This window comes from Natrix helvetica, assembly GCF_964273705.1.
Source record: "Natrix helvetica genome assembly, chromosome: 9".
NCBI lineage: Eukaryota > Metazoa > Chordata > Lepidosauria > Squamata > Natricidae > Natrix > Natrix helvetica.
Genome location: NC_138560.1, coordinates 24,349,613 through 24,363,756, shown reverse-complemented (window position 1 = coordinate 24,363,756; position 14,144 = coordinate 24,349,613). Strand labels below are relative to the sequence as shown.

General features: G+C 43.6%; 1 protein-coding gene across 1 annotated transcript; it reads left to right on the top strand.

Annotated features, from left to right (window-relative positions):
* Nucleotides 1-3,549: 3,549 nt before the first annotated feature.
* Nucleotides 3,550-11,854, top strand: FAM167B (family with sequence similarity 167 member B). Its single transcript, XM_081962690.1, has 3 exons — nt 3,550-4,216; nt 10,038-10,790; nt 10,901-11,854. Exons 1-2 carry the CDS (start codon nt 3,824-3,826, stop codon nt 10,299-10,301), a joined length of 657 nt encoding a protein of 218 aa, XP_081818816.1. The 5' UTR covers nt 3,550-3,823; the 3' UTR covers nt 10,302-10,790; nt 10,901-11,854.
* The last annotated feature ends 2,290 nt before the right edge of the window (nt 11,855-14,144 follow it).

The window sequence follows — 14,144 nt, the reverse complement described above, 5'->3', positions numbered from 1 at the left end:
CCTCTGTTATTCTGTATAATCTATGTAAGGTGGGTGCTATTCCTCACACTCCAGATGTACACAGAAGAGTCTGGATTTGGAAGCCAAAGATGTTTGTAGCCAGTTACATTTTCTCTTAGGTCTTTTTCCACTCCCCCCCCCATCTGCTGTGACAAAATGAGCCTCTCCCTCTGCTCCCCACATGGATTTCCCCCCACCCCATCTGAACTTCCCACCTACAGGATTCTACATTTCAAGGGAGGGTTTCTTGTGGTGGTTAAAATGTAGGACTTCTTCTCAAACTAATAAATACCACATTTTTCCTTGGCTTGAGGGAAATGGATGTTCGATCAGCAGCTGTGCTGTGGGAATCCCACCTGGGTGGGGGATGTAAAGTTCAGTATGTCACACAAACCCAGAACTTTGGATTCATCAAGATAAAATGCTTCCAAAAGAGAGCTGGGAGTTTGTTTTTGAGCTGTTCCAGAAAAGTGAAAGATGCTTTGTGCTTTTGCCCCCAGGGTTCATTCACCCCAGTTCAATGCCCAGGGTTAGGTTCCTGCTCACCCTCTGGGGGCCGGCCTTTCAGGAAGGGGGCTGTTTGAGGGTCAAAGGTGAAAAGGCAGCAGCTAAAAACCAACACCAGCTGTGAAGGCTTGGTCCCATCACATGAGTGCTGGAAAGAATTCTTGAGCCCACGGAAGCCAAACGTACAGCATTATTTAGGAATGTAATATACTATTAACACTCTTATTGTCTGTTTGTGTTCCCAAGTTAACCCAAACAATGCATTATACCACAATGATTTTTAAATCAAGGCACCTAAAATCCACCAACTTAAAAAATGTGTAAAAAATCCAGGACCTCTTACGCTGGAGGACTTGAAATTTCCACAATGTTCAGACCGGTTTTATTGTCAAAGTTGTGGCTGTTCAGGCATCCCCAGGGCCAGGTGATTTGACTTGAAATGCTACCTGCCAGCTTCCCACAAGCAAAGTCACTGGGGAAGATGGCAGAAAGTCAGAAATTGCTCCCAATCCCACTGGCTTTTTTGCCTAAATGAGGTCATTCTGTTTATCTGTTTAAATAAGCAATTGTTGATTTATCACTGACGTTTGTTTGCTACTAAGAGGTTTTTTTTTTCTATTCATGATATACTATATTTCATAGATAATCACAGGACTATCCAGCACTGGAGTAAAAACAATATTGTCAGCCTAAAACTGAATGTTTCTTCTGGTCACAGCAGACAGCGTTACCCTCCGCTCAAAAATGTCCCAATGAGTCACAGAATTAAACCCATTGTCTACAACCATCATGGCCAACAGGGAGAGGATTTTCACGGGCTACAGTTCTCTGCTATCAAAAGGGGAGTCGCCTTGAAGGCACATTGTCCTTTTGGTTTTCCAACAGTCTACACAATTGCTGTTCCTTTGGACTTTCACCTTTCAAAGGAAATCAGGCAAGGCCTGGAATGGAACGGTTTGCCTGCTTGAAATGCTTGAGAGAGCTTGGTTAATGCAGTTTTATCCTAAGAGTGGGCAGTTAGAGTGCAGATAGCATCTCTTTTTCCAAATCTCCCACAGGTGTCGGACTGACAAAACAAACATTTAAAACTTGCCCAGATGGGATTGCCTCTTCTAGGTATTCTGTTTGAAGGACATGTTTTCCCTTTTTAGCTGTTTAGCAATGGATCCTTGAAAAAATGAACCTGAATGTTATCTTGGCCTCCAGCCAGGTCAGAGCAACCAGAATCAGATATCATTTCTCTAATGAAGCTTTACCCAAACTGATACCCTCCAGACAGCCTGGCTTGGAATTTAGAAATTTCCAGCCCCAGGACATCTGGAAGATGCCTGGCTGGGGCAGAATGATTAAATATGTTCAGGAAATCCAGTTGTTTGGTTCCACCTTAAATGAAGTGCAGGAACGAGACTGTGGCAACAAAGAAGTGCTCCCAGGCGCAGCAGAAAGTAAGAGTTCTCCACGGTAGACCTATGATAGGATTACACATGAAGAAACCCCCCATAAAATTGATTTGGGGGGGGGGTGGAGCTCCTACCTGCCAGCTATGGTCTTTCTTTCTGGGGAGTTTAAGCAAGCTTCTCCACCTCCAGAGCAGCATTTCTAAAGCTTGGCAAATTTAAGTCATGTGGACTTCAGCTCCCAGAATTATCTAGCTCCCAGAATCCCCAACTGAGATTGAGAAATGCTGTTCTGCAATATCCTCATTGAATAAGGAACTGACTGGTTTTGCAGGAAGCTGAGACAGAAATCATGAGAATAGTAGCAAAAGTTTCTAACAGCGGTGCTTAGGGTGTGTTTGTGGGGGGAAAAGGTCAAAATGGCAGTTTGTGATGAAAACACCACCCTTTTCTTTAAAAAGTACAGAGCTTTGATCAATTGGACCCCTTTGGTTTTTCTGAACCCTCCTGATTTCTAAATTTAAGAAAGGTGTTTGGATTCCCCAAACCACAGAGGTCAACTTCTTCATCATCAAAAGAAAAATAATAGCTCAAACTGAGAGATAGTCTCTGCATTCTGACTGGCTCAAGGTTGACTCAGCCTTCCAATCCTTCCGAGGTGGGTAAAATGGGAACCCACATTGTTGGGGGCAGGAGGCTGACTCTGTAAACCACTTAGAGAGGGCTGTAAAAGCAATGTGAAGTGGTATATAAATCTAAGTGCTATTGCTATTAGGAGCAGGCTAACTCTGCTCACTGCTAGGAGCTTGATCCTGATTGGCTCAAGGTTAACTCAGCCTTTCATCTTTCCAAGGCAGATAGGGCTGTAAAAGCAAAGTGAAGCGGTATATAAGTTTAATTATTGTTATTGCAATTTAAAGTGAAGGTACCTAGAAAAAAGTGCCACCGTCTTTCTCTTTTAAAAGACAGTCTTCATTCAATAAGGCAACAGTTTGGCTGATCCAGTATTCTGTTCCTGCCCAGCAACTTTGGATCTGGACTAAAAATCTCAGACAGGTGGGAAATCAGCAGCAGCCCTGGGAAACATACCAAGGTTACTCCAGAAGACAAAACATGTTCTATGCTATTTTTATTTTTTATTTGTAAGCCAACCAGCCTTTATGAATGGGTAAGAAAAATAAAATAGCAAGATGGATGGACTCAGCTGCAGAAGAGGTGGGTGCAGCATTAAAAGACCTGAAAATCCAGGTTGGGTGTAAATTGCCATGGACACCATCTATCTATGTGGTTCCTAGGAGTTAAAAATGACTTGACCACACATAATGAAGCAAATAAAAATAAAATATTTTTTGTAAAAAAGAAAACACCTCTTCTGGGTCAGGAAAGGCCTTAGAGAAGAAAGTTCCCTATTTGCATACTGAAGTGCATCAAATGGGTTGGTTTGTTAGAGTCAGCAGGAGGAGCTGCTGCTTTACTTTCCTTGTTGTCCCAGGGACTAAAAGAGGGCAGAGAAGATGTGGTAGGCCAGTGCCCCAATCAAGGTCTCCCCGCCTCTGGTTAGCTAAAGCCTAACTTTAACTAGCTCGATAAAAAATATTGTACTTTGCCCTTTCATCTTTCCAACTCATTTCAGATCTGGGTGGAGGATCCATGACTCTTCTTGGCTGGTGATAAGAAAAGGAAGCAGTGCCCACGCAGGATAAATTACTTTACACTCTTGCTGACTTATGTTCCTACTGAAACTTCCTTTCAAAGAATAGAGTGTCCCCGCCCAGCTGAAGACAATAATAGTATACTTCAAAAAAAAAACACCCTGTGCCATTCACCTCTGGATAATTAAAGTTCCTGCTCTTTTTTATATTTCCAAGGACTTCATTGTTTCAAGAATAAACAGCTTTTGTCCATGCACGCACACGTATATGCAGCGTGTACACACCGAGAAGGAGAGTGAGTTTGTTATTTTGTCCTCTGTGGAGAGACACTCTGTGCTTGGCATCTCTGCCATGGCCCTGGTGAGGTTCAAGGAGCTGGGGGAAGATGACCTGAACTTAGAAGAGGAGAACCTAGACAGCGTCAAGGCCTTGACAACAAAGTTGAAGCTACAGACACGGCGCCCATCTTATCTGGAGTGGAAGGCCCATGTGCAAAGTCCCTCCTGGAGAAATGGGCTGCGGGATGGAGCTCTGAAGACCCACCTGGAGAAGCAGGGTGAAGAGGCAGTAGGAGAGGAGGCTCAGGCCCAGGGACCCTTGAAGTCTGTTTGTGGATTCCCCACCATTGGTATGGCCTTTGAATGGCTTCGGATGGAACTGGTAAGTAGTTCTTTGGGTCTCAGGATTAGTTGGTCTAAAAGGGTCAGAAAGTCAGATAGTTCTACCAGGAAGCTACATTTGGGGTAATTATAATTAATGTCAATGAAATTTACTGGAAGACAGGGCAGCAAAATCCTGGTTTTTCAACCTCCAACCAGGAGCACCTATACTATTCATTCCTTTAACTTAATCTCTGCTGTTTTTCTGGGCAGTGGGCTTCTGGGGAACATAGGCAGAGGGGAAAACCCTTTCAGGTCAGTAGTTTTCAAGGACCACCACCCAGTCAGGAGCTTTTTACAAGCTGTGCTTCTCTGCTTCTGCTCCAGCTGTAAGTGAGAGCCTAAGCGTCCTGTCTGAGAAGGACCAACCTCTAGTTGAAGCCACAACAACAATATTGGATCATGATGATGATGATGATGATGCCATGTCACAGGTGACATCATTGACACACCTAGTCTCCTCTGATTATTAGAAGTGGGAAGTGTTTGGAAATGCTTTGAAACCTATTAAGTCCACTGGCGCTGGCTTCCTCACCTGGTACCCTCCTGGCAAGTTGGGGCAAGTGGTTGGATATATACAACTGAAAACTTTCAGGAACAGAGAACAGATCCTAATACAATGACCATAAAGTGCTGTGTTTGAGATCGAGCCATTCTATGGTGACCGTGATAGATATATACATCATTTCTTTTAGTTTTGCTTCCAGCTTTTTGCCGTCACAGTCCAAGCAAAGGAGTGGCTTGCCATGTTGAAGAAAGTGTGTGCTTAACACTACATTAGAATCTCTGGCTGCTTGTAAATCATTAGTTGGCACCACCAACGTCTTTTCTTCTGGCAGATCATATGGCCATTGTTGACTACAAAATTGCTAAATTTTGCCTAGCAACTCTGAGGACGTGGCAGTAAATATTACCCAACATTGCTGAGGTCTTTTAAAACTGTTAAATATTTTAAATATTGCACAAATCATTTGTTGTTGTTGCTCCCTCTTGAATCTTTACTACTGTCGAATCTTACTATGATGGATTTTGGGTGCATCTGCTGGTCAAGTAAACAAATGAATAAAGAAAAATAAACACATAAAGACCCAAATAAATCTTAGTTAGTTACCAACATATTTTATAAAATGTGGCAATATTCAGTGGGTAAGTAAATTGTAGCAATGTGAAACTCAGCAGTTTTCTCTCAATACTATATGTAATCAGAGTGCAGTCCCATATTTTAAGAAAAAGAAGAAGGGGAGCAAGATATTTGAGCAATGGGGAGTCCATGGCCATCCTGGACATCCTGGGGGGGGGGGGAAGTCCTAATATGTTATGTTACACCACTGTGATGATGTGAGTTTGACACCCCTGCCCAATATCATTCTGGACAAAGATAACTAGATAAATGGATAAAAAACAAAATAGTTTAAGGTAAAGTTAAAATACATTTCTAAAACAAGCTAACTAACATCTATGAATGAGATCCATGATGCAGTCTGTATTAAATTATAAAGTAGACACTAACATTATATTCCATGTAATATCATTTAAAATTCCCCCAAGAATGATAACATCTAGAATTTAGATGAATTATAGTTACCTTTGGCCAGCAAAAAATGAGCTCATCGGATCTTTCCTACTTCTGCGTAAAACTTAGCTGTATGTGCTGCAATGAGGGATACTTCCATCTATCAGCAGCATTTGACATAGGCTGAACCTGGGCGAACGGGTTTTCTACTAATCTGGTTCAGAGAGAATCTGGTTCAGAATCTGCTCCAGAGAAGGAACAATGAAGAAGAACATTTTCTGCAGTTTCCAAATCTTTAGAATCATAGGCACAAAGCAGTGGTGGGATTCAAATTTTTTTACTACTGTTCCGTGGAAGTGGCTTGGTGGGCGTGGCAGGGGAAGGATACTGAAAAATCCCCATTCCCTCCCCACTCCTGGAGGAAGAATATTGCAAAATCTCCATTCCCTCCCCACTCCAGGGGAAGGATACTGCCAAATCCCCATTCCCTCCCTACTCCTGGAGGAAGAATATTGCAAAATCTCCATTCCCTCCACACTCCAGAGAAAGGATATTGCAAAATCCCCATTTCCTTTCTACTCCTGGGGGAAGAATACTGGAAAATCCTTATTCCCTCCCCACTCCAGGGAAAGGATATTGCAAAATCTCCATCCCTCTCTACTCCAAGGGAAGGATACTGGAAAATCCCTATTCCCTCCCCACTCCAGGGGAAGGAATCTGCAAAATCCCCATTTCCTCCGAATCATCTGGGAATCAAGAGGCAGAGAATAGATGGGGGTGGTATTTACCGATTCTCCAAACTACTCAAAATTTCTGCTACCGGTTCTCCAGAACCTGTCAGAATCTGCTGAATACCACGTCTGGCACAAAGCCTTTCAGCCAATGGTACTTTAAAAAAAATTACTATACAAGACTGCAGAGGGGAGAGCATGGCGTCAGGCAACAGAGAAAGCTTTCCAATGGCTGGGTGTTTCTCACTATGTAAAGTAGCTGGCAGCAATGACAGGATATCTGTTGTGAGCTGATCACAGGAAAGCTGGGACCTTTCCTGAAGTTGCAGCTCAGGAATCACTTTGTGGGAGTAGAGTCATCCTGTCTTAAAAAGTCAACTCTCCTTGGAGACTATACACCAGGGGTCCCCAAACTTGGTAACTTTAAGTCTTTAAGCAGAGCTGGCTGGAGAATTCTGGGAGTTGAAGTCCCCAAGTCTTCAAGTTGCCAAGTTTGAAGACCTCTGCTATACATCAACCCCTGGTGATTCAATGCATAGCTCTCTGTAATTTTCTGAACCTGCAGTCATGTTTCTCAACCTTGCCAGCTTTCAGATGTGTCCCAGAATTCTAGGAGTTGAAGTCTAAAAGCAACCAAGGCTGGGAAACACAACTGCAATGAAAATGAAAGGGTGAATTTTGTCTTGAGAATTCTACTGCTCAAAGCAAAGTCTGCAGCTGAACTGATGGGTGTTTATTACATTTGTGTTTGCTCTTCTGGGAACAGGTGTGTCTGCTGGGCTAGGAAAGTGAAGATAGGAGCTGCAACAGTGCAATGAAAACTCTCCCCCGCTTTTTTTATGTGCATCATGAAACTTCAAGTTGTGAAACCCACTACCTTGGCATTTTTGGCCATAGCCTCTTTGTGGGCCTAACAGTTGTTCACCCTTCTGTCTGGAGATATTTTGTTAACCTCCTTCAAGAAATTAGGTTGTTACCTGTCCCTTGGGGCTATCTTGGTAACCCTTGGCTCTGTTTGGCTGCTTACTGGCCTATTTGCATTACACCTCATTGACTTTAAGCTGCTAGATGGAGAGAAGTAAAACATACTTCTCTCTCCTTCCCTCTTTCTCTCCCTCTCTCCCTCATCTACCTACCTACCTATTCTATCTATCTATTGGATCTCTCTCTCTCCCTCTCTCCCTCCCCCTCTCTCTCTCTCTCTGTCACACACACACACACACACACACACACACACACACACACAGTCTATTTACATAACTGCCAAACTCAATGCATAAATGACTCCAGGAGTCTCACAAAATTTTAAAAAATCAATCATATGCCCTGTTTTCCCCCAAAATAAGACCTCCCCGAATAATAAGCCCAATCGGGCTTTTGAGCGCAAATATTGCAACACAGCAGCAGCCATGAGGTGACCACGCTCGCCGCCTCCTCCACCTCAAAAATAATACGTTTCCCCGAAAATAAGGCCAAGTGCTTATTTCAGGAATCAAAAGAAAATAAGACCCTGTCTTATTTTCAGGGAAACACAGTAATAAAAATTCATAAAAACCCCAGTCTACCTCCCGTGGCAGCAGCAGCAACATAATTAAATCAGCCATTTCATTGTTTCCATCTTTTTGTTTCAAATCAAATTGTAAAGTTGATTAATGAACTGCAAGTTGTTTTTATTTGTTGAATCTACAGGGGTCCAATAGAAGCACAGTAACTTCTGTGCAATGGCACCGTGTTGCAGCCAATGTCATTTGCCCTCCTTTGCAGTCCCAGCAACACCCTCGGATGCAGGGGAGGCAAGTGAGGTCACATGGGTCGTGGGATTATCAGGCAATTTGTCAACTTAATATCAGTTGTAGAATTTGATCCCATGTGGGAGGGCATCACAATGTGTGTAATGTCACTGGCTTTCCCTTCTCCTCCTTCTAGGACCCCGTGCTAGGATCCAGCCCAGATGTTAGCATTCTTTCTTCAGTGAAGTGATGGATGTTAGATACTTCTCTCTTCAATTATAACCCATTCAGACCCAATTTTATGCAGTGGTTCTCATTCTGCCTTAGGCATGAAAGCTGGGACTTTGGGCCAGTCACAGTCACACTCTCACCATCCAGCCAACCTCACAGGGTTGTTGTTGTTGCTGCAAAGAAAATAGGAGGAGGACAGATTATTATGTAAAATTGAATCTGGGTTGGTGTTGGGTCCTGCCATCAAAGGTTGGAAGGGGTGAGAAGGTGACAAATGGGCAATATGATTGAGTGTACGAAATGACAGGTGAGGAAGTCCAGAGAAGCCCAGAACCAGTTTGTACCAGAGGCACCAAGGCCATGCACCCTGGGAAAGGAATGCGAATTGCCCACAACATTTCAGTGTTCTCATAACATTTTGGCGAGCTGCTGAATTGATGAAATGCAGACTGGACGCAGGGGGATCAGAGACAGGAGTCTTTTCTGTATCCTTTTCATGCAAGGAAATCTTAGAACAGTGATGGCTAACCTTTTTGGCACTGAGTGCTGAAACTGTGCATGTGCTGGAGCACCAGAACCTGGAAGAGAGCAGCTGGCCGGTGTGAAAGTGTGTGGCAGCCAGCCGCTCTTCTGGGTTCCATCGTGCACATGCGCACTGGACAGCTGGTCTTGGTGCGAAGACCAGACGGCCAGCCTGCATGCGCACACTGGAACCCAAAAGATCAGCTGGCCACCACACGCATGCATGCCAGACCAGTTGTCCGGCGCGCATGCACGTGATGAAACCCAGAAGAGCAGCTGGTGATGGCATGCGTGCCCATAGAGAAGGCTCTATGTGCTACCTCTGGCATGCGTGCCATAGGTTTGCCATAGGTTTGCCATTGGTGTACCTTAGAGTTAGTCTGACTTTACTGCAATCAACTTCCTTCAGTAAAAGAACCTTTTATTTCAACCTAATGGAGTCGAGAGTCTTCCTTTCCTAAGGGATCAGATTGGGGCAGGTCTGACAGTTGGTCAATGGGTCCAGAAGTTTATTCTTCCAAGCTTTTGAACTCATGCTGGAGCCCATCTCCAGGGAATTTCTTTCTACTGGAATATTTGCTTTGGGCTTTTCTGTGAGTTGTATTCATTTGGTGCCTTCCTGTTAGTTGATTGGTATGTTGATGGCTGACAATTTGGCTATTGCTACTTAGGAGTCTTCAGCTCCTAAGTAGCTAATAAGCTGGTGGTAAATCAGCACTCCTGTTAATTGACATGAGGTCTATTTCCCAGGCTTCAATCATTTCCCTGGACATCTTTGTACCTATTCGGCCAACAATCTTAGTAGCTGCGAAATTGAATGCCTGTCCTTGTTCAGGACAATGAGAGGCTACCAATATTCAGGTTTCCTCGTCTGACCGTCGCGTGTGTTCTTCCTATCTGGTAGTAAGTTCCTCCCTGTCTGTCTTACGTAGTCACAGGGGCAATCCATACAGGAGATCCAGTAGATTTGGTAGATTTGCCTTCATTCATGGGTATTATGTAAATTTGCTGTCTTATTTATAAAAATAATAAAGGCAGGATAAAAATCGAATAAATAAATACATTTGATCTCAGGCCAATCCTTTCTTCTTTCAGAGGAAGATGCAGGCTCTGGATCACCAGCTGGCACGGCAGCTGATGGGGCTGCGGGCCCAGATCCATCAGCTGAAAGTGGAGCAAGCTTGCCATCGTCACAAAGAGATGCTGGATGATGCCACCTTTGAACTGGAGGGCTGCGAGGAGGACTCAGACTTGCTCTGCAACATTCCCCCCAAGATGGCCTTCCTCTTGTCTACCCCTCTCAAGCACATTGGAGTCACCCGCATGAATATAAACTCCCGCCGCTTCTCCTTGTGCTGATGGACCTTCACCCCATTGCATGCTTGCTTGGCGCTTGTGGCTGCTGGCAACCAGAGGGTATCTTGGCTCCCATTGCCAGCACCTATAGATTTTGCACCTGTGTAGAGCAGTAGCTGATCTGCTCTGGGCTCACAAACATACCTGGACTGGCAATCTCAAGGAGGTGAGATGATAGACAAAACACATCCTAGTAGAAAGTAGGGAAGTCTAGGGAACTGCCTGGGGCAGCTTTTCTTTGGGTGAAGCACCCCTCAGGGAAGGAAGCTTTGCTACTTAGAAAAAGGAGATGAAGAGCAGGGAGCAATATGGAGCAAGAAGGACAGTGGGTATCCTTTTGGTGATTTGCAGGCTTAAGAAGGTTCTGGTGGAGAACAAACTCCAATCTGCAGGTTCAGAGAAGGGCAAATCCAAAGTTGCCAGCAATGCATGCAAAAAAGGAGCAGGATTCACAAGCTGCATTTTGACCTTTTTGACCTCCCCTCCCTTAAGGCAGGGGTGTCCAAACTTGGGAACTTTAAGACTTGTGGACTTCAACTCCCAGAATTCCCCAGCCAGCTACAAGTCTTAAAGTTCCCAAGTTTGGACACCCCTGCCTTAAGGTCTTCTATGCTGTGGCTCTCTGGACTGTCCTGTGGGCCTGGCCAAGGACACAGGAGGGGCACTGACCCATGGGTGAAATCCAGCAGGTTCTAGAGAACCGGTAGCGGAAATTTTGAGTAGTTTGGAGAACCGGCAAATGCCACCTCTGGCTGGCCTCAGAGTGGGGAGGGAATGGAGATTTTGCAGTATCCTTCCCCTGCCATGCCCACCAAGCCAAACCACACCCACCAAGCCACGCCCACAGGACCAGTAGTACAAAAAATTGAATTTCACCACTGCACTGACCTCAAGGGGAAAAAAATTTGCTGGTTGATATGACTCTTTTCCCTGGAAGGCTGATCTCCCCCTCGGCTGCTCCTCATTTATTTTGCCTACTTGTGTTTTAAAAGCTTGCTAATTGTTTATTATAAGTCACTTGGTGTGGCTTTGAGAAGCTGCGGTAAGTGAAACACTTCAAAAACAGCAATAAAAGGTGCCGTCAGATGAGCATGGTGTGTTGTTTATGAACGTGTACCTTTGCACTCTGCCTCAGTCCGGCTTCACTTTGGCTTTAGACTGGTTGGGCTTTCCCAGAGCTTTCCCACTTTCCTCTCTGTTTACAAATTCTAAAATGGAGCAGGAAATGAGCTCAGCTGAGTACGTAGTCTACACTCTGGTCCGCCCCCAACCCCCTCCCCCATTCAGAGCAGCTTTATCTTTCTCTGATTGTCTTCTAATTGTGCAAGCTGTTCTTTTTCGGGGGTGAGAATGGCACTAAGTCCATGTCCCAGGGAGCACAACCATCACCCCTGCTTTAATGTAAACCTTGGGTACAGGCAGGGCTGCCAAGAGGATTATTAAGTGCTGGAACAAGACTAGTATGCCCCCCCCTCACCTACACATGGACACATAAATCAATAATGTCCTAATTGTACATTTACAATGCACAGCTTTTTTGAGCTCCAGATTTTTGAGATGGCATTTTGTTACCATTCATAAACTGAAATGAAATATAAAATATATTCATCAATGAAATGAAATTAAACTTGCAAACTTAAATAAATAAGTAATGAAATTAAAATTCAGTAAATGACATCAATAACTGTTCACTGAGTTTCAGATTAATGAAGGTTATGTCAAACAAGGCTGCAAGGCGGTTTTTCTATATACACAAAGTACAGAGCTTGAAGTATATGTCCAATATTGTTTTTCTTTTTAAAAATTTGCTTTTGTAAAAAATTTTAAGAAAATCCCCTTCATGGGCCCCCTTTATGCTCCTTGGGCCCTGCAACAATGTACCGGCTGCCCTCCCTTCTCCTCAGGCCTGGGTCCAGGGCCTGTACGTTGCAAGAGCCAAGAGTCTCATGCTGGGTGAGTACAGGTGGACCTATGACCGGTTCCTTAAGGACTGTTCAAAGTTATGACCTACCTGCAAAAAGGCAGTGATGTCCCAGTTCCGAAGTTCCCATGGTTGCCTCCCTCGCCCACCAGCAGTCATACGACCATATTTCAGGCACTTGGCAACACTCTCCATTTACAGCTGTTCGTAGCAATCACACTTTATGATGATTTTGCTGAAAACTGAATGTTACTTCCGGGTTTTGGCCAAAACTGTGAACAATGAGTTCAATTCATGAGCATGGCGTTCGTTTTACGACCCTGGAGTTCTCTTAATGACCACTGCAAAAAAGTTTGTAAAATCTTCACGGTTTATGACCACCATGACATACAACTCTAGCGGGCAATCTCCATTACGGTCTTATGTCAAGCACCACCTGTAATGCTTCTTCCGACACCTTTTGGCTTCGCCTGGCAAGGATTTTGCTGCAAACCGAAGGGATTGGTGATAGGAGTTGAAACCACCATACTCTTCCTCTGTCCCACTTGCTGCCTGGAAGCTCTCATCCCTCTTCTGGTGATGTTTGGAAGGAAAATGATGACAGGAAATTGTCAGGCACAAAACATTGGAAACCAAAATGAATATAAGTGTATTTCATGCTACGTCTAAACAAGAATCTGAACTACTAACGCAAGGCAAATGGGCAGTAGATAAGGGTCAACAGAACAAAGTGGGCTGGACATAGATTTCTTGAGGGCAAGAAGGGAGTCTAAACTGATGATATGCTTGACCCCCTCCCTTGGGCTCAGCATGGTCATCTCCTACAAGAATCTGCCCATCCTTGTCCTTAGCAGGTCTTGCCCCCTATAAATGAGGAGAGCAGCCATTGCTAGCATCTTGCCTCTGGCAACATGGAGATCACCGGGGGGGGGGGGACCCCAAATTTTATAGATACTTTTCGGTGGCTTAAGAACTGATGGAGAATCCTGTAACCCAGCCACAAGGAAGAACTGAAACACAACTGTGTTAGCAAAAAGTGTTGCTGAACTTTGAGGATTGTCAAAATTCCCTTCCTTCAGCACCATTGTAACTTATTCGCTGAACAAATGGTATTATAAAATATTTTATATTGCATTATAAAATCAACATCATTGAACATTCCTTTGTTATTTCAACACATTATCATCAGTAATTTCACAAAGCTTATTAGTTAGTACCAATAGGAATCTTTAAGCAGTTTAAATGTTTCTGTTAGTAATGGGGTCATACATTATTACCCAAAGAGAAAACACTTTTATCCAATTTGGGGAGATTTCTCCTTTGGGAAGCACTGCTGTAAAGGGTATTTCCTCTGTTCAGTGACTTTTCTATTAAGATACCTCCATCAACACACCACATCCTTCTCGGCCCTGCCCTTGCCAATTTTCACTGAGTGTGCAACCAGTGTGCTTGTGTTTACGTTAGCAAGCTTGGCACAATTAATAAATTATATGAAAAGAAACCCCAGAGATCATGATTCTGTTGCTCTTTGTGATTTCTGCTCAATTCCACTTTTCTTCCCCCGGCAGTATTCTTTATTAGCAATCTTTATTATGGTTTATTAACCAGCAGGAAGCAAATGTAACCATGTGGTAATTGTAACTCTGGGTCAATGCTTTTCAACTTTAGAAACATTAAAATGTGTGGATTTCAATGTCCATAATTCCCCAGCCAGTATGGATTAAACTTATTGGTTTAAAATAAATAAATAAAAAGAGTACATAGAAGAATTTCCAACTAAAAGGAATATTTGGAACAGAAAAGGCTAAGATTAATGAGTCACAATAACACAAGAGTCGCCTTCAAAATGAAACCAAAAAATTCAGAGTGAAATCAACGAATATTTTTTTAAAAAAACATTTTTTAAATTTTGAAACAAACAAATA

What these genes read in the sequence shown, in the direction of transcription:
- FAM167B (XM_081962690.1), top strand. Translation starts at nt 3,824, where the DNA reads ATGCAGCGTGTACACACCGAGAAGGAGAGTGAGTTTGTTATTTTGTCC. An exon ending in AATGGCTTCGGATGGAACTG is followed by an intron (nt 4,217 to 10,037) that starts GTAAGTAGTTCT and finishes TTCTTCTTTCAG; the next exon opens with AGGAAGATGCAGGCTCTGGA.